Here is a 20,768-nt window from a genome sequence, read left to right on the forward strand (position 1 = left end):
AATCAGGTAGGCCTATTTTATGATGTTTCCACTGGATCAGAGCATGACAGTTTTCCCTTTAATGCACAGTGGTTATCGAAAGGGAGACAGCTGGAAAGATTTTTCAAGTGCGTTGAGGAACTATTGTCATTCTCAACAGATTTGTTTGCTTGCTGTTTGAGGTGTAAAAAACATTAATTTGAAAAGTTCAACAGCTCATTAGTGGTGATGAGTTAAGCCAATCAGAAATACTATCAGATCCCCAAAGGCCACATGTATACGCCTACATTTCCACACAGGCCAGGTAGCATATGGGCCTATATACAAGAGCGCTCCAAACAAAAGACAACGACTAAATTGAATTGACAAAACTTGTAAAATGGAATGCCATTTTACAAAACTTGTTTCTCTCAAGTGTAGCATAGGTTGTGCGCTCTGCAAACAATGTGATCACAATGACAACTGTAAGACTCAAATAATCATATTTATTGCATTAACAGAAATTACCATAACCAAACAAACATTGTAGATTAATTAATGGCAAATGTACTACTGGTGATATATGTAATGGAGAAGTGATATACACTAACAATCAAACGGAAATAATTCACACAATTAAGTTATGAAGATTGTATTTGCACAAATTGACATCAGAGAGCGCATTCTGAAGAGAGAAGTGCATTGTGCATCTGTGCGCTGCATGGTCAATCTGACATCTGCATTGGCCATGCAGTATTTATGGTGATAGCCTCTGCAAAAGTCAGGGCTTTCATACTTCTTACGCGTTGTGGAGCAGTGCAGAGCTATTGTGAAGGAAGTTGTCAAGGAAGTGAGTTTGTGATTATACAGGATGTACGGCCCCTACCTACCGTCAACCGAGCCCTCCGCATTGCTACAACATTTGAGAGGCGCATGGCGATGGGGTACAGAGCTCGATTTGGCCTCTGCATGCCTCCGAGGCTCAGTAATTGCATCACACCCTCCATAAGGAGCCATCGACCACATTTTCGTGTCAAGCATAAATTGGCTTTTAGTCTATGCCTCTGCAATGGATTAGTTCACTGAGATGGACACAAATATATACAGTTGAAGTCGGAAGATTACATACACTTAGGTTGGAGTCATTAAAACTTGTTTTTCAACCACTCCACAAATTTCTTGTTAACAAACTATAGTTTTGGCAAGTCGGTTAGGACATCTACTATGTGCATGACACAATACATTTTTCCAACAATTGTTTACAGACAGATTATTTCACTTATAATTCACTGTATCGCAATTCCAGGGGTCAGAAGTTTACACTAAGTTGACTGTGCCTTTAAACAGCTTGGAAAATTCCAGAAAATGATGTCATGGCTTTAGAAGCTTCTGATAGGCTAATTGACATAATTTGAGTAAATTGGAGGTGTACCTGTGTATGGTATTTTAAGGCCTACCTTCAAACTCGGTGCCTCTGCTTGGATATCATGGGAAAATCAAAAGAAATCAGAAAGAAATTGGAGACCTCCACAAGTCTGGTTCATTCTTGGGAGCAATTTCCAAACGCCTGAAGGTACCACGTTCATCTGTACAAACAATAGTACGTAACTATGAACACCATGGGACCACGCAGCCATCATAATGCTCAGGAAGGAGATGCGTTCTGTCTCCTAGAGATGAACGTACTTTGGTGCGAAAAGTGCAAATTAATCTCAGAACAACAGCAAAGGACCTTGTGAAGATGCTGGAGGAAACAGGTACAAAATTATCTATATCCACAGTAAAACGAGTCCTATATCGACATAACCTGAAAGACAGCTCAGCAAGGAAGAAGCCACTGCTCCAAAACCGCCATAAAAAAGCCAGACTACGGTTTGCAACTGCACATGGGGACAAAGATCGTACTTTTTGGAGAAATGTCCTCTGGTCTGATGAAACAAAAATGGAACTGTTTGGCCATAATGACCATCGCGATGTTTGGAGGAAAAAGGGAGAGGCTTGCAAGCCGAAGAACACCATCCCAACTGTGAAACACGGGAGTGGCAGCATCATGTTGTGGTGCTGCTTTGCGGCAGGAGGGACTGGTGCACATCACAAAATAGATGGCATCACGAGGCAGGACAATTATGTGGATATATTGAAGCAACATCTCAAGACATCAGTCAGGAAGTTATAGCTTGGTCGCAAGTGGGTATTCCAAATGGACAATGACCCCAAGCATACTTCCAAAGTTGTGGCAAATGGCTTAAGGACAACAAAGTCAAGGTATTGGAGTGGCTATCACAAAGCCCTGACCTCAAACCTACAGAAAATTTGTGGGCAGAACTGAAAAAGCGTGTACGAGTAAGGAGGCCTGCAAACCTGACTCAGTTACACCAGCTCTGACAGGAGGAATGGGTCAAAATTCACCCAACTTATTGTGGGAAGCTTGTGGAAGGCTACCCGAAATGTTTGACCAAAGTTAAACAATTTAAAGGCAATGCCACCAAATACTAATTGAGTGTATGTAAACTTCTGACCCACTGGGAATGTGATGAAAGAAATAAAAGCTGAAATAAGTCATTCTCTCTACTATTATTCTGACATTTCACATTCTTAAAATAAAGTTGTGATCCTAAATGACCTAAGACAGTGCATTTTTACTAGGATTAAATTTCAGGAATTGTGAAAAGCTGAGTTTAAATGTATTTGGCTCAGGTGTATGTAAACTTCCGACTTCAACCGTACATATTATATAGTACCAGTCAAACGTTTGGACACACCTACACATTCCAGGGATTTTCTTTATTTTTACTATTTTCTACATTGTAGAATAATAGTGAAGACAACAAAACGATAAAACAACACATATGGAATCATGTAATAACCAAAAAAAGTATTAAACAAATCTAAATATATTTTAGATTTTATATATATATATATATATGCTACTGCTCAACAGCAAAAAATCTTTGGTCGGCCAAAAGCCTATCAACCAAACAATCGACAAGTTGACTAATTGGGGTCAGCCCTACACCATACACCTGGTGTACCACTGAGGCTAGCTTGTAGTGTAGATCTGGAGGAGGATAGGTAAATTCTAATCCTTGATCTAAATCCTGGATGCTGTTGGAGACAACAAGGCTAGTGGATACCAGGATGGAAGGAAGGGAGGAGATGACGAACCTTGGCTGCAGTGTCCCGAGGACAATTCCTCTCTCGATGCTGTACTACAACAGATAATCATATCACTGCAGCATGGCCATAAGTAAGGCAGAAGCAGCCAGAGACCATTGCTCAGAGAAAGATGCCTTGGTAATACTGAGATACAGGCTGGCCTGCTCAGTCATACTGGCCTTCCTAGTTATTCTGCATTAGTGGCGACCCGTCATTCAGCAAAAAACATTTTATTAAAGAAATAATATATTATTATTATTATTATTATTATTTATTTATAACAACATATTTTCCCTGTTTTGCGGGTTCGTTTGGCATTAATAGGTGTCATATATCAGTTTGCAAAAAATGTTTACAAAAATAATTGAGTCAATAAAGCCGCATACAAACATGGTTTCTTTTATGCTTTATTGAGTTAGGCAGCTCCAAAACACAGGTGTTTCAGCCTAGCTCAGTGCTTTTTGTGGTGGTGGGTTAGCCAGTGGAAAATACAGAGTGTAGGGGTTGGTAATGTTCTCTAGTTGCACCGTGATTGGCTCAGTGTTCTGTCTTTAATGGGTACACTACGTCACCGCAAAATCTACAGGGAGAGCTAAAAAGTTCAAATCCCTTGGGTGCTGCCATAGATTTACATTAGAAGTGCCCATCCAAGCCTCCTGAGTGGTGCAGTGGCCTAAGGCACTGTGCTGAAGTGCTAGAGCCAGCACAACAAGGTGAGTCCAGAAATGTATTGTTTAAATAATGTAATATGTCAGGGAGTTATGTATACTGTAGCTAAGAAAGTAATACTAAGTGTAGCTTGTGTACTAAGCTGTTAGTAGCCCATGTGCCTCACCCTAATAATTTGGTCCCTACCTCCTCATAACTTAACCTACTGTTCTGACTTGGTGGTGTACATGTAGCCTATAGCCTGTTTTGGAGAAATGTCATCATTGAATATTGTAAGAGTTTTCATTGTCTGCTTATATACCCCCTTTATTTATCCTACGGTTCTGACTTGGTGTACAAATAGTTATATTGACTACGTCCGTCTTAGCTCGTTCACTAATGTCTTAATCGAAATGACGGATTGCCCCTTATCCGCTCCTCGTTCCCTTATGCCATAGTTTGTTCATCTCACTCAGTAGAACACATGTTTCTTTAAGCAAGTCAGCCATATTAGCTAGGTTTTTTTAAAGGCAGTAAATAAAGCTGAATGAACTGTTTCGCTGCCAGACAAGACTCCGCTGATAGCCAAGTGTAATATTGGTAAGGATTCACTCCATGGTGCTGAAAAGAAAGCTCTGCTGTTGGGACAGCTTAATATAGGCCCTAACAGTTTGTGGGTACCGTTTGTCACCATTATAGTGCAATTCATGTATTGTTTAGTGTTGTGTTCTGTAGTGGGTTTGCAGGCATGCATCTAAAAAAATGTTGGGAGTTTGCGCCACCAAGATTTTCATGCTAAAATTCACCACTGAAATGCACTGCCTGCCCTCTCCTCGGGAGGATGACTAGGATGTCTAGGAGCTCTCCTGACCATGCTAATGATGAATCTTAGGCAATTGTCATCCAGACTACTCATGCTTAAATTACATCAGCATTGAGGGGCATTCTCCATACCTGTTGCCACAGGTTTATCTCAATATACCCAAACTACTCCTTTATTTTCTAAATGAGGTGGTCACCATACCACCAATGACGTTTCCAGCACTGCTTTTGATTATTTGCTTTGCATAAAATGAATTCAAATTTTTCGTAATGTTTAGAAAGATACCAAGTGTAAAGAATGGAGTTTACCAAATATAATGTCAGAAACCCAGAACTAAAATCTTGTGTAATTGCATCAGATGCTCGATTAAATTCAGGGGGTTGTGATAGAAAATATACTCTCTCTGCAAGTTTCAAGCAAGTCTATGGTTCAAATATCCACTCCCCTTTCAAAATTTGAAAGACGCAAGCGCCTGCGAAATTGTGATTTGTCCAAATCATCATCGACAAAAAAAGTTAACCGTTAGTCATCGCATCGCACAGCAGACCTCTGCAGAAAATAGTTGTATTTTATTTTAAAATACCAACTTTTCAAATACTAGAGGTAGTCGAATATAGTTTATATGGAGTTTCAACTAAAAGGCAACTATATTCAAATGAATGGTGCGCGGGTCAGCTGTTTGTTGACCTGCACCCTAACCTGCTATAGAAAATGCGCTGTAGGCTACAGTCAGAGATTGCGGAAATATTTTTTTTTTTACAGGGGGTGCATGATAATTTTTTGCCTAATTTAGATGATTCTGCTTATAATTTTTGACATTCTGGTAAGCGATTTATTAGTCATCTTGTCTAAGCTTCCCTTCTGTCATTAGCCTATATGTCAGAAATTATTGAATGAACTCTTCAATCTAGTTGACTTCAGTAAAGTTCTCTCTGTCATCTCTGCTTCTTTTGCGGAGCAAAGACGTTTCGGGACCGGGGAGAAACTGTAATTAAAAATAACAAATGGGAAAGATTTTCTGTGCAAAATTTCCAAATGACATCCGTTTGACTGGTTGTAATACCCTTTACTGGTTTGAAGCTAATTATCTTAGCAACGGGGGCTTAGTTTTGGCAAAGACACTAAGGGCTACTGTATCCTACCTCTTTCACCGTCTTGCTAATTTTCAAAGCCAGGCAAATTTTCAAAGTGTCTGCATCCTTGCAATTCCACATTACAGGCCATTAGGGTCTGGAGGGGGGTGAAAAACCAAGGTTCACTCCAGTGCATTATTGTTCATCTTATTCAAAAGAATCTACTCACGGGCTAAGAGTGCCCTAGTGTGGGGTCTGACTGGGACCCAGGAAGCTAATAGGGCCTCTAGGAATGCGAGGAACTGCAACACACTGTGTAGCTGGAATTACACTGCCTCCCTCTCCCTCCCCTTGGATTTAACAATAGCTAATTGCCAATCAACTGAGGTCTCCCCTAAAAGCATCACCGACAGATCTGAACCTCAAAAAGCAAACCATAGCCCAGATTTACGAAATGCAACTAGACCTATTTATACACCGTAAACCTCTACACCACATCGTAGACCTCTATACCACTGGTGTACAACTGAAGCTAGCTCATAGCAGAGATCTGGAGGAGGACAGGACAATTCTAATCTTTGTTCTAAATCCTGAATGGTGTTGACAAAATCACACTACAAGGCTAGTGGAGCCAGAATGGGAGGAAGGGGAGGAGGTAATGACCCATGGCTGCAGTGTTCTGAGGCCAAGTCCTCTGTCAATGCTCTACTACAACAGGTAATCATCTCACTGCAGCATGGCCATAAGTAAGGCAGAAGCAGCCAGAGACGGTTGCTCAGAGAAAGAGGCCTTAGTAATACTGAGACACAGGCTGGCCTGCTCAGTCGTACTGGTCTTCCTAGTTATTCTGGTGTGCTCAGTCACAAAGCTACATGGAAACATAAATGCACTGCCTGCCCTCTCCTCAGGAGGGCGCTGACGGAGACCCATGGTGTCATCCATAGTGTTCCCCAGCAGGAATTGTGTGCTAATGACTAAGGGCAGGCTAGGAGCTCCTGGCCATGCTAATTATGAAACTTAGGCAACTGTCATCCAGACTACTCATGCTTAAATAACATCAGCCTTGAGGGTCATTCTCCATTCCCGTTGCCACAGGTTTACCTCAATATACCCAAACTACTCCCTTATTTTAAAAAAATGTATATCATTTTTTACCTTTATTAAACTAGGCAAGTCAGGCAACTCTAACCCAGACAACACTGGGCCAATTGTGCACCGTCCTATGGGACTCCTAATCACAGCCAGTTGTGATACAGCAAGGAATTGAACCAGGGTCTGTAGTGACAAATCCAGCACTGAGATGCAGTGCCTTAGACCGTTGCGCCACTCGGGAGCCCTGATGTGGTCATCATATCACCAATGAAGTTTCCAGCACTGCCTTTAATTATCTGCTTTGCATACAGTGAATTCACATTTTTGTAAGGTTTAGAAAGATGCCAAGTGTAAAGAATTTAGTTTATCAAATATAATCTCAGAAACCCAGAACTAAAATCTTGTGTGATTTTGTCAGATGCTCGATTAAATTCTGGGGGAGAAGTGTTAGAAAATATACTCTGAAATTGTGATTTGTCCAAATGACCATCGACAAAAAAATCAGGGTACAGGAACAAAGTTTCTTGTTAGTCGTCACAACCCACATCAGACCTGGGCAGAACATTTTTGTATTATGTCATTTATTTTAAAATATCAACTTTTCAAATACTAGAGGTAGCCGAATATAGATTATATAGAGATAACTAAAAGACAACTATTTTCTTTGATATTCAAATTAGTGGTGCGCGGGGCCAGCTGTTTGTGCACCTGCACCCTAACCCGCTATAGAAAATGAGCTGTAGCCTACAGAGATGGCAGAAAGATTTGTTTACAGGGGGTGCATGATTATTTTTTGCCTAATTGACGTAATTTATGTTCTGCTTAGAATTTTCAACATTCTGGTAGGCTATTTGTTATTATTTGCTATTTACATTTGCTTTGTCTCAAAATGCTGAAAGAAAGAAATCATATTTCTTCACTCCTGTTCCTGAGTCAAAATGTATATTTGGTGTATAATTTTACTGCAAGAAATGCTTAATTCTACAGGAGTTATTATTAACACAATGTGAGAGGTTATAGACCTGCAGTCAGTGTCCAGATTTCAGTTTCCATTTAAACCTAACAGTAGGCTACAGTTCCCTTGACATGCCATAGGCCTAGTCCCCGTCTTGTGACTGTCGAATTTTATAACGCCTCACAATCAGCACATAAAACATAGAGACACAGCTATCATCCTCTGTACCACTTCACCAAGTCTTTCCCAAACATGACTTTTCTGGCCCTCCCTTCTCTTTATATTCATCTCTACATTTTGCTGATTTTATTGAATAAAACTCTGTCATGGTCCTTTTAGCTTTAATGGATGGGACCTTAACTTTTTCTGCATGTTCCAAAAAGCGTTTGGCGATTGGCACGCAGCTATTTGGTGCAGGTGAAGTTAGACCCTAAAGCACCAATGCCAGATAGCCTAAAAATAATGAAAGGAAAACCTCAGTGTAATCTATAAATATAAATTGCACAAGAATTATACATTTATGCATTTTTAAAAATGTATCGTCTTCCCTTTATTCAACCCGAGTGCGACATAACGTAATACTGTAACACTTGACATCAAGTTATTTTACATGAGTAGTACCTTTGATTATTACAATAGCAAAATGATTGTTACATAGGACGTTGGAAATAGCTTTATAATTGCATAATAAGGGAGTTATTACATACTTGGAAAAAGGAACAGTGCAATTCCTCTTGTGTACAGTAGTTACAATAACTCAGCTCATTGATATATTAATATGCAATTAAATTGCAATTACCAGAGTATTATATATGTTAGTAATATGTTGCTCCAAAAGTAATTACAGTTAAATTACAGGCACAAGAACAGTTTAATGTTAAGTGTTCCTGAGAATGCGAACAGTAACAAAATATGGTTATTACGTGCTGAAAAGAAACTAAATATTCCAAAACTGCCTATTTGAGGTAGGTGGAAAATCATGCTAGCTTGTATTCTGAGTAAACTATCCCTTTAAAGATGGTATCGTGTGTGTTTGAAACAAGAACACTTACCACCAGATGGAGAAACAGGTTCAAAGTACTTTTTGCTAAGCATCCAACCTGTTGTTTGCAAATGGTTTTGAATTACTCTGCCGTATTTTCAGGTTTCATAAAATTAACTGTAGCTTTCAACCTTTTTAGTGGCATGTTGAAAGAGTCACACAGTAGTTGAGTGTCAACTTGTTTACGCTTACACTATATACAGTGCCTTGCGAAATTATTCGGCCCCCTTGAACTTTGCGACCTTTTGCCACATTTCAGGCTTCAAACATAAAGATATAAAACTGTATTTTTTTGTGAAGAATCAACAACAAGTGGGACACAATCATGAAGTGGAATGCCATTTATTGGATATTTCAAACTTTTTTAACAAATCAAAAACTGAAAAATTGGGCGTGCAAAATTATTCAGCCCCTTTACTTTCAGTGCAGCAAACTCTCTCCAGAAGTTCAGTGAGGATCTCTGAATGATCCAATGTTGACCTAAATGACTAATGATGATAAATACAATCCACCTGTGTGTAATCAAGTCTCCGTATAAATGCACCTGCACTGTGATAGTCTCAGAGGTCCGTTAAAAGCGCAGAGAGCATCATGAAGAACAAGGAACACACCAGGCAGGTCCGAGATACTGTTGTGAAAAAGTTTAAAGCCGGATTTGGATACAAAAAGATTTCCCAAGCTTTAAACATCCCAAGGAGCACTGTGCAAGCGATAATATTGAAATGGAAGGAGTATCAGACCACTGCAAATCTACCAAGACCCTGGCCGTCCCTCCACCTTTGGTGGAGGAGGAATAATGGTCTGGGGCTGTTTTTCATGGTTCAGATCCTTAGTTCCAGTGAAGAGAAATCTTAACGCTACAGTATACAATGACACTCGAGACAAGGGGTGGGCAATTCCACTCCTCAAGGGCCTGATTGGTGTCAAAGTTTTTCCCCAGCTCCAGCTAACACACCTGACTACAATAATCACCTAATCATGATCTTCAGTTTAGAATGCAATTTGATTAATCATCTGTGTTTGCTAGGGATGGTGAAAAAGTGTGACACCAATCAGGCTCTCGAGGACTGGAGTTGCCCACCCATGCTCTAGATGATTGAATCTGTGCTTCCAACATTGTGAAAGTTTGGGGAAGGCCCTTTGATGTTTCAGCATGACAATGCCATTGTGCACAAAGCGAGGTCCACACAGAAATGGTTTGTTGCGATTGCAGCTGATGAACTTGACTGGCCTGCACAGAGGCCCGACCTCAACCCCATCGAACACCTTTGGGATGGATTGGATTACTGACAGTGAGCCAGGCCTAATCACCCAACATCTGTGCCCAACCTAACTAAGGCTCTTATGGATGAATGGAAGTAAGTCCGCGCAGCAATGTTCCAACATCTAGTGGAAAACCTTCCCAGAAGACTGGAGGCTGTTATGGCAGCAAAGGGGGGACCAACTCCATATTAATACCCATGATCTTGGAATGAGATGTTCAACGAGCAGGTGTCCACATACACTAAAAAACCAAAAGTATCTGTATGTAACCGGTGTGAAATGGCTAGCTAGTTAACGGGGTGCGCGCTGTTGTGTCTTTGGCATCATTAAAAGCGAAGACTGTTATTTTATCAAATCAATTGTCTGTAATCATTATTACGTGATTAAACTAAATAATGTAAATGTAAATAACTAGGAAGTCGGGGAACCACGGAAAATCTTCAGATTACAAAGTTATAATTTTCCAGAATATAACTCTTCAGATATTTTAATATCTGATCAATTAGTCTTCTATTAATTAATTATTCTTTACCTCAAGTCAGTCTCATTCCAAACGTCGTAAATCGTTGGTTATCTGCACAAACCCAGCCTTTACTATGAATCGTACATACACCAATTGGCTTAATCATTTATTTACTAACTAACTAAATAATCACAGAAATGCATAAACAAACAAACAGTAGATATGTTACTAACAAATGAAGATTCCCTAGTGGGCTAAGCCGATATGACGGCTTGGTGGACAAAGGAAAGTGGGTGTGAACTGAGACAGGGGGAAAGACAAAAGGGATCACTACACACAGTTGATAACAATATTAATTGAAATGCTAATCCTTTGCACATGAACGCTCACTCATTCGGGAATAATTGCAATCAATATATATTTACGCCCATGTGTCGTGATCTTTTCTGTTGGAATCTGGTCCTTCTGCTGGAAGTTCATCCGAGTCTCTCTCTCTTTCTGTTTCCCTGAAGATAAAAGTATTTTTGTGGTTAGAATTGATACTTCAGAGTACCATTCAGAAATATTCTCAATGTTTCGGAGGTTGCCGGTATTCGCATCCCAGGTTTACATAATTTCTAGCTGCAGACTAGTAATTAGTATCTAAGATTTTCTCTTATTCTGTAGGGATCAATAGTCTCAGAGTTGAACCCTTTCCAGCTGTGTAGCCAATGCTCCACATGGTATTTTTAAGAATTTGCTTAGTCTAAACTATTCACATTCACAGCTCACGCTGTGGGTTTGCTCAGTCTTGGTACTCAAACCTATGCCACCTCAGCTTACACCGAGGTATGTGTGGTCTAAAGAGGATTTCCTCAGGAGGGTTTTATATTTGAAACAATAAAAAAGGAAGTTCTATGACGCCGAATTATGTCTGTGCTCACGGGGGCGGGCCAATGACTTTGTCAAACTTGAAAGGGAATTCTCTCACATTAAAGGTTTAACATCACATAATTTCACAAATAGTTTCATCTTTACTCATTCGTTTTATACAATATGCAAACCTCATAACGGAGGCACCTGTATAAACAGAGTTATGGTAATATGGCTGTATTGTCTTTCGTGAGGTAACAAACATGAAACAAAATGGACCGGGTCGCAGCTGGCTTCTCCACCGACTGTTTACACATTCTCCAAAACATGGATATTGTTCAGTTCTCAAATTCTGTGATGTAGTAGAAGTTCCTTTGTTCTGCTGTGAAACTCTCTCTTCCTATACTTTCCAGGGGGAAAGACAACCTGAGATAACAGAACCTCGGTGAAGGAGAGAGCAAGAGAGAGGGGGAAGCCACGATCTAGACACAGAAAGGGCCATGTCATGACAACGCTAATAGCGGTTCAATCGGTGACGTCAATCGCTCTGAGACCTTGAAGTAGTTGTTTCCCTTGCTCTGCAAAGGCCGTGGCTTTTGTGGAGCGACAGGTAATGATGCTTTGAGGGTGACTGTTGTCGATGTGTGCAAAGGGTCCCTGGTTCGAGCTCAGGTTGGGGCGAGGAGAGGGACGGAAGCAAAACTGTTTCATTGATGCTGTTGACCCGGATCTCTAGTTGCTGCAGAAAAGGAGGAGGTCAAAAGAGTGGTGAGTGCGACCGGTGTGAAATGGTTTGCGGGGTACGTTCTAATTGTGTTTAAATTGGTGACATCACTCGCTCTGAGACCTTGAAGTAGTTATTTACCTTGCCCTGCAAGGGCTGCGGTTTTTGTGGAGCGATAGGTAACGATGCTATGAGGGTGACTGTTGTCGATGTGTGCAGAGAGTCCCTGGGTCGAGCCCAGGTTGGGGCGAGGAGAGGGACAGAAGCAACACTGTTACAATTTCCATTCAGGAGAATGGAAATTTACTAAATGTTCAGATATAAATGTATTGTGAAGATCAAATATGACTGTCAGATAGATTGGAATTGTATAGGTGATTGTGTGGACTCTATTCGTTCTATTTCTATATTCAAAATGCCTTTCCATGGGGGCGGCAGGTAGCCTAGTGGTTAGAGCGTTGGGCCAGTAACCGAACGATTGCTGGACCGAATCCCAGAGCTGACAAGGTAAAAATCTGTTGTTTTATCCCTGAACAAGGCAGTTAACCCACTGTTCCCCGGTAGACCATCATTGTAAATAATATTTTATTTGTTTTTAACTGACTTGCTGTGACGGGTTTCTTCTTCCTCCTCTGAGGAGGAGTAGGAGAGATCGGACCAATGTGCAGCGTGGTAAGTGTCCATTTCATTAAACTGAACACTAAAGAATACAAAATAACAAAGTGAATGATACAAACAAAAACCGAAACAGTCCTGAAATATGAAACAAACATTACAACAGGAAACAATCACCCACAACAATGGTTCTCAATCAGGGACAACGATTGACAGCTGCCTCTGATTGAGAACCATACCAGGCCAAACACAGAAATCCCAAATTATAGAAAAAATAACATAGACAACACACCCCAACTCACGCCCTGACCATACTAAAACAAAGACAAAACAAAGGAACTAAGGTCAGAACGTGACACTTGCCTAGTTAAATAAAGGTTACATAAAAAAATATCAAAAATACAGTCCTGCCAGATACAGCCCTGCCATTAGTTGAAGCCAGCCAATCCAATAGTTTCAGAAAAGTAGTTGCTTTCTCACATTTGTATTGAAATGGTAAAAAAAAAAAAATAGCAGAAAGGACGGAATAAATGTTGTTGATTATTGAGGTGACTTATGCAGCTGGTGCTCTATGTAGAGAGAAAGGTGAAGGATCACGATCTGTGCACTAGAGCTGAGAGTATATTGTGACGGAACTAATTGAATTAACAAACTAGCACCACACAGCCTCCGAGGGCTACAGTAGTAAAACCAAACGGGGCCCTCGCACACTAAGCCCTCACACTGACCTACAAATGTCATCTCACTATCTCGCCATCCAATCCCCTGCTATTGCGGCATGCTCCTATTACTATGAGCATTGAAATTAATCAGTGGGCAGCCAATCTCATTATGTCCACCTATTCTAGGCCTACTGCACCTACACAATGTGCACAAAACAGCCTTTGAGGTGGATATACAGGCAGAGAGACACCCACTGAAAGACAGGAACAAATAGACAGCACTGTATGTCTCCTGCACTCCGCTGTTTCTTTAGATCACAGTGGCATGGCCATGATCTGATATTCTGGGAAACCTGTCCTGGCGCGCCACACCTCTCGCCATCTCCTCACACTCATGTTGTTTGGCCCCAGACCCCATCCTCCTCCCCCTAAAGGCTCATTCATATTCCAGTAGTCTCTCCCAGACAAAGACAGCGCATCAGTAGCCACAAACACATCAATATTACATCCCAATCTTAGTCTGTGCAGCTCGCACACACAGCTCCTTAAACCAAAGGACAAACGCTTCCCTCAACAATGAAAATGATCTATCATCTCTGTTTATGACAACTCGTCTAACAAGTGGTCACAAGCGTCACTATGGATTCACACAATGGCAATGGCTGTATCTTCCGCCGGTTTTCTCTCAAGTCTGTCCCAGCTCTATTTCTGTATCAAGATTATATTTTGTTGTCTACATCCCTCAAAATTGCACTCTACCATAACCAAAGTTATGTTTATTTAGGCCTGTATTTATGGCTATCAACATAAAGGCTTTATTGTGAAATGTCTGTATTATGTTCAGGATTCCGTTGGAACATGAAGGGCACATGCACGCACAAAGATAAAGACCCAGAACAAACAATGCGGGCAAATGAGAACAAACGACATTGCCGTGTTTTTGGGTAGATTCGTGTTTGGTAATGGTTGAGCTGTGCTTGGTAATGGTTGAGCCGTGCTTGGTAATGGTTGAGCCGTGTTTGGTAATGGTTGAACCGGGGAGCAGAAGTGCATGACACCAGATGTTGCATGGAGCCAAACTGCTCTTGATGGAGAGATTGGCTCGGCTCTCCGCGGCTGAGACGGCGTGCATTCTCATCAGCCCAGGGTCATTACGAGCCTCTCCTGCTCTACCTGATATCCCCAACCATATGGCTGTGGCTGACGCAGGCCCACACACACACACACATCTGAACCCTGACTGCAGTGTTCAAGCTGTAGACGCGGACAGTTTTATGTCCTCATTTATCTCGGTGACTAAATGATACATCACCTGCCAGGGAATAGGTGAATAGAGGTAACAGAGGGTGGAGGGTGAGAACGAGCATGTGTCCCTAAAGAGGCCTTTTTGCAAGAAATTGGTTCAGATGGCAGTAGAAACTTCACGAAGTCTGTCAAGCAGTTGTGTTAAAGTTCTGGTGCATTCTGTCTATTCTCTGTCTCCGCTCTCTCTCTCTCTTGCCCTCAAATCTCATATTCATCAGGTGGCACCTGCTCTCCATGGTACAGTCTAGCCATGGAGGAAAGTGCTTGTGTGATGTTTGAGTGAGAGTGAGGACAAGGTGAGCTATGGCTCTGGGTGAGGTAGGCAGACTGTTTAGTATCCTCAGTAGGTTTCTCCAGAGCTGCATATTCAACCCAGAGACTCCTTCCTGCATGACACCTGTCTTTGTTCTTCCTTTGATCTCTACCTGAGCTCATCTCCCAGGGAACACGGAACCATGCTATAGAGAGAGTAATGCAGTTCTGTGTGAGGCCTTAGCAGTTAATTCCACAGCAATCACATATTGAGAACCACGGGCAACCGCTTAGAATGGGTCACCGTATCTACAAAGAGAAAACGTCAAATTAAAACGTCATAATAAAACCTGCACCCATTGAATTACTGTACGGTGTAAGGCAATAGCATAACCTAGGTCATACAATGGTAGTGAACTACATCTTTCATGTTAAAGATGAATAACAAAGTGAGATAGAACTTCTATGTAACATCTGGAAGTGTCTGCCTTCTGCTTGGACTTGAATTCGTGCTACTTACATTATAATAAAATACATCTCAAGGAAGCAGTGTGTATGCCACGGTGTCTGCCTGTCTGTCAAGAGAGGGCTGAAAACCACAGGATAGTCGGTTCGATTCTCCGGACCACCATATGTAAAATGTGTGCACGCATGACTAAGTCGCTTTGGATAACAGCGTCTGCTAAATGGCATATACTGTATGCAATTGATTATTTCCACAAACAATACTGAACGATTACAGACAAGTGTTGGGACACCGCTATGCAACTGATTATCTTTGTTTGGGGAATTACTTTTGTTACCCATTTGAATAAAGTAGAACGATATTCAAACGTTTTGTTCATTTTAAGCAAGGTTTAGAAATGAATTCCCATGATTCGCTAGGGAAGAGAGGAGAAAGAGTGATAGACTTTGACCAACAGGGTTTGTCTCTGCTATGTTTCAATGACTTTCTAGATGTAAACGTTGTCGGTGCAGGGAGCCAGCAGCATTCCATTCTATTCCTCCCCGCTGAGTGTCCGGGCCAGGAGCAGCCCAGCCTGTGTATGATGTAGCTTATCTCTCCTCCCAGACACTAATAGGCCTGGCCACCATCTGACTGTGTGTTTTCATGAGCCCAACAGAGATGTGTTTGATCAAATTAATCAACGTGAGAGCTACAGCATTGTGCATATAATAACGTTTTGTAGACAAAATACAATGTAGGAGCAGGCCCAACCTGTCACTCATCACGGTTTCATCCTCAAATTAATATTGATGGGCTTTAGTCTGGATCCAATCTAAGCAGCACATCTGTCACCCAGTTTTTAATTGACAAACTGACAGGAATGTTAAAAGCTTTTTTGCAATTGTTTTCACATGGGTTTAGTATCCTGTGAAATTGAATTAGAAAGGGCGCAGTTAGCTACTGAATATTCCGAGAGAGAGAAAGTTAAGGGTCATTGCTTGTCCAACCCCGTGAAGGAAGAATGAATAATCCACACTCTGTGGACCAGGAAAGTGAGTTTGGACTGGCATTTTTTTTTACTGAAAATAACCAGAAACTCCCCTTAATCTCTTCCATAGAAAACAACATCCTTGTGTAGTGTGAAATCCTACAGTGCCACAGATGACCAGGTGAGTCTGGGGTTTGGAGAGCGTGACGCGCAAGTGATTGAAAAGAGAGACGCATAGGCTTGGGTGAAATACAGACGGTCCCAAAAAACTGTATTGGTTTGGGGTAGGGATGGACATGAGTACTCGAATGGATGTCAAAGCTTGATATATATTTATTTTCAGCAGACTTAACATGTGTAAATATTTGTATGAACATAACAAGATTCAACAACTGAGACATCAACTGAACAAGTTCCACAGACATGTGACTAACATAAATGAAATAATGTGTCCCTGAACAAAGGGGGGTCAAAATCAAAAGTAACAGTCAGTATCTGGTGTGGCAACCAGCTGCATTAAGTACTGCAGTGCATCTCCTCCTCATGGACTGCACCAGATTTGCCAGTTCTTGCTGCGAGATGTTACCCCACTCTTCCACCAAGGCACCTGCAAGTTCTTCACTGGCCATGGCAGAACACTGACATTCCTGTCTTGCAGGAAATTATGCACAGAACGAGCAGTATGGCTGGTGACATTGTCATGCTGGAGGGTCATGTCAGGATTAGCCTATAGGAAGGGTACCGTGAAATGTGCAGTTTTGTCACACAACACAATGCCACAGATGTCTCATATTTTGAGGGAGCGTGCAATTGGCATGCTGACTGCAGGAATTTCCACCAAAGCTGTTGCCAGAAAATGTAATGTTCATTTCTCTACCATAAGCCACCTCCGTCAATGCTGGGAGAGTAAGACAATCACAGAGAGCAAGCCCGCACCAATTATATCAGTGATAAACTCAGTGCCCCCCCCCCCCTCCATTCCCATACCTCAAAGAGCCAGGCATGCAAATGGAAATTAACATACATCTAGATAGCACTGCCCCATCTTGCAATATTTTTCGGCTGAAATACTGTACAACTATTTGGTAGGATATGCTTTGTGGCTGCCCGAACAGGCAAGTGAAAATGTGTCTTGAAGACAACGTTAATTTGCTTTGACTCTAGTGTTCAATTTGTACATCTGCACTTGTGGGGCACAACAAAAAAGACCCCAAGCCAAGCGTCACACTGTTCTTCACCCTAAATTTCCTTTCCCCTCCGTGTCTCATTCAATCAATTGCGTTCCGACTGCTCCCTCCACACACGCATGCTGAGTGCACACACAAGCTCCCGTTAGGCCTACATAAATACATTCCTAGAAAAACGTATCTAAGTGATGGGATACACAAGCTATATTCCTTGCCAAGTGATGACAGTTTTATCACAACGTAAAATGGACTTGTTGATTGAAGTAGGAAAATATGTGTTCCAACAATGAGCTGCAGTTTTGGAATAATTGCATCCTGTCTATTTCTGCTTAAGCTGCTTTGCGAACTGCTAGTGCCATTTAGAATTGGTTAGCCTCGGCTATAACCCCCCTAAACGTAGGTTCCACACTGAAAATATGCAAAAACGTTAGTTTGATAAAGACAAAGAGAGTATTTTCATCAGAATCATTAAGCATAATATGGTAATAGTAATGAATTACAGCCACAACATCTGTTTGGTGAGTAGGGATAAAAAAGTTTGGAAAGAAATAGCACCTCTTGTGTGCACTGCCGGTAATAGTGTATACCCTGGTATGGTATAGGAATGGTAAGAAGTATGATAAACCAAAAATGATCGACACTGACCACACCGATCACTTATTGCAAGCATTTTACTGATATCCTATACTAGTTTGCAAATATGGGTGATTGTTAATAGGACAAATGATGGATACAACCATCAAATTAGTACTCGTAGTTTAAAGAATAATAAGAGAAACTGTGGTGCACATTAATGTTATAAACTTATCGTTCTATTTATCGTGGTTGCATTAATTCAGGCAATTTATTGTGATATGGATTGTTGTCCATTTTGCCCAGCTCTAGTATGTAGGGATGGAAATCTGGATCCCGCCCAATACTAGACCCACATCATGACAGAGACCGTGGGAGTTTCCCTTTAGTACAACATTATCAAGAAGCTGCGGACCGGACTAAAATGAAATCTTGTGAAAACGGAAGAGAATGTACTGAAATAAATCCCTGGTCAGTGGAGACAGAGACCGACACAGGAACGTAGAGCTCACCTTGACGGACGTACTCCTCATGTTCGTGATGCACCAGCTCTGCCACACAGCCCCCGTAGCGCATGCGCGTGTCGGGGTCGTAGGCCTTGAGCGTCTCGCTGGAGCTGTAGGACTTCTGGGTGGCCACGCGGCACTCCTCGGGTTCCCGGGACGCCATAGCATGGTGGAAGTCCTTCCTGCAGCGGCCCCGGGTCAGGGAGCAGTGCCGCCGCTCCTTTGTGTCCATCTTCACGGCGACCGGCGTAGATGCTCTGAGGGGATTGGCTTAGGTTGACGCGCTCACCTGTTAGGGGTGACAGCGAGGGAGAGAGAGAGAGCAGAGCATGCATGAAAACTGACACATCAAAGTAACACGTTCGCTTCCTAGAATACTAAGAGCACGCTGAACTGGACTGCAAAGACAGAGGAAAAAGAACTGGACTGAAAACTATGCTTGTTCAAATATTGGGCCACCACACAGTGTTGTCTTAAGTACCTTACCTATCTTTAGTATCTATCAGTGACATGCAGTCCCTTACACTGCCTGTGAGAGTCATGCTCTTTCCGAAGAAATGGAAAGAAATATACCAAACAAGTATTTAACAGTGAAAATCTATTTTGGAGACATCAAGTCAACACAGAATGGGAGCCCCATGGGGATTGGTGGAGTTGTCCCATTCCAAATCTCCTGCTGGGGTTAAAGAGATACACTCATCAACACAATCAACACTGACTACACTGTCAAAACACAGTCAGGACACACTCTCCCACGCACACAGTGAGCAGGCAGTCTCTGCAGGTGGGATGAGGACTGGGGAGCTTCACTGTGTCTCAGGCTCATTATTGAGTTAGTTCTGTTCTGACTCCCCCAGTGAATCATAGCCAGCAGGCTCTGCTGGAGGGAGGAGGCCTCTGTCCAGACGCTCAGTGACACCAGCCCACTCTGCATCTGTCTGTGAGGCTGAGGCTGTGCTACAACAGCCAGGCCCAGCCAAGGCCTCACAACAACCACCACCACCCCACCACCAGCAGCTGAGAAGCAGGAAACTATGGCGGCAAAGTGCAGGTAGTAATAATGCATCTCCCTTTGAATAGTAGACCTCTGATTAGAACAAAACTAACACTTTTGCTATCCATCTTAACAATGTTCACACAGCAACAGGTTCAGATGAACTGCACAAAATAATAGTACCACAATGACTACTATTTGAAGCTCACAGGCATAACCTCATAGGCATAAAAAGTGGAAAGATTCTTGTTACACTTGTCCTTGTTACTTCAACAACCGATAAGCAGCATATGAAAGAACACTTTGCTGCTCTCGTATACTATTTTGTAGTTTCAAAATGTTTACAGGAAACAAAGGAAAAATCGATTGATAATAGCTTGCAAGTGAAGCTTTTAAACATTTACTTTTAATTCCACTGACTGGGCATGTAGCTGAGGGCAGATCAATACTTTTAATAAGGTTTTATTTGAAGTGTTTACATATCAAGAGGAATCTCCACTCTGGGCATTGATTACCAGCAGTACTTACACACACAAAAGGCCTCATCATGGTAAGTGGTAAACGCTGACACTCATCTGGACTGACAATATTAACCCACTCAACAATAGACAAGAAGTGAGTCATGATGACACATACAGGACAGTGTCTCTTATGTAGATCTCTCTCATCTACTATGGCCCCGGCCAACCTTGCTTGTGGTCACTGGTTACCCACATGAAAAAATGCTACCGTTTACCATAGAATACTACAGCACTTACTATAGTGGGAGAGTGTGTCCTAATTGTGTAGTAAACTGTAGTTTACTGCGTAATACTAAACTACACACTGTAGTATCCCCCGATCATGTGTTTTACTTACTATAGAATGTTGTAGAATACAATTGTAAATACTGAAGTAATGTCTGCAAAAACACTACAGTCTGCAAAACCACCTCACTTTTTTTTATTATAGGGGAACAATGAAAGAAAGCAGTGGAACTGGCTTCGAGGTCCAAATTTGAGTTTGAGGGTACTATAGTTGTGCTGCCATCCTGTTAGAAGGTAACAGATTATTTTATTACAATGGTTAAGATGTATTTTCATTGTGTTCCGTGGTGTTATTCGCCCTCTAGTGGAGCTTTCTGGTACTTAGAAAGACTGTATGCAAACAGGAAGTAGAGAATTCGTTCTGCACGCATAGCAGCTAAAAA

At 41.7% G+C, this 20,768-nt stretch overlaps 1 protein-coding gene across 1 annotated transcript in view; it reads right to left on the minus strand.

The window, feature by feature from the left end:
- Positions 1 to 18,478: 18,478 nt before the first annotated feature.
- The window catches only part of LOC118937819 (teneurin-2-like), a 61,562-nt gene continuing 59,272 nt past the window's right edge, over positions 18,479 to 20,768 (minus strand). The window contains exon 2 of the mRNA XM_036939513.1: positions 18,479 to 18,874. Coding sequence (XP_036795408.1) covers positions 18,479 to 18,817 — 339 coding nt within the window. The 5' untranslated portion in view covers positions 18,818 to 18,874. The remainder of the gene's footprint in view (positions 18,875 to 20,768) is intronic.

The sequence above is a fragment of the Oncorhynchus mykiss genome, chromosome 12, assembly GCF_013265735.2.
Source record: "Oncorhynchus mykiss isolate Arlee chromosome 12, USDA_OmykA_1.1, whole genome shotgun sequence".
NCBI classification, from domain to species: domain Eukaryota; kingdom Metazoa; phylum Chordata; class Actinopteri; order Salmoniformes; family Salmonidae; genus Oncorhynchus; species Oncorhynchus mykiss.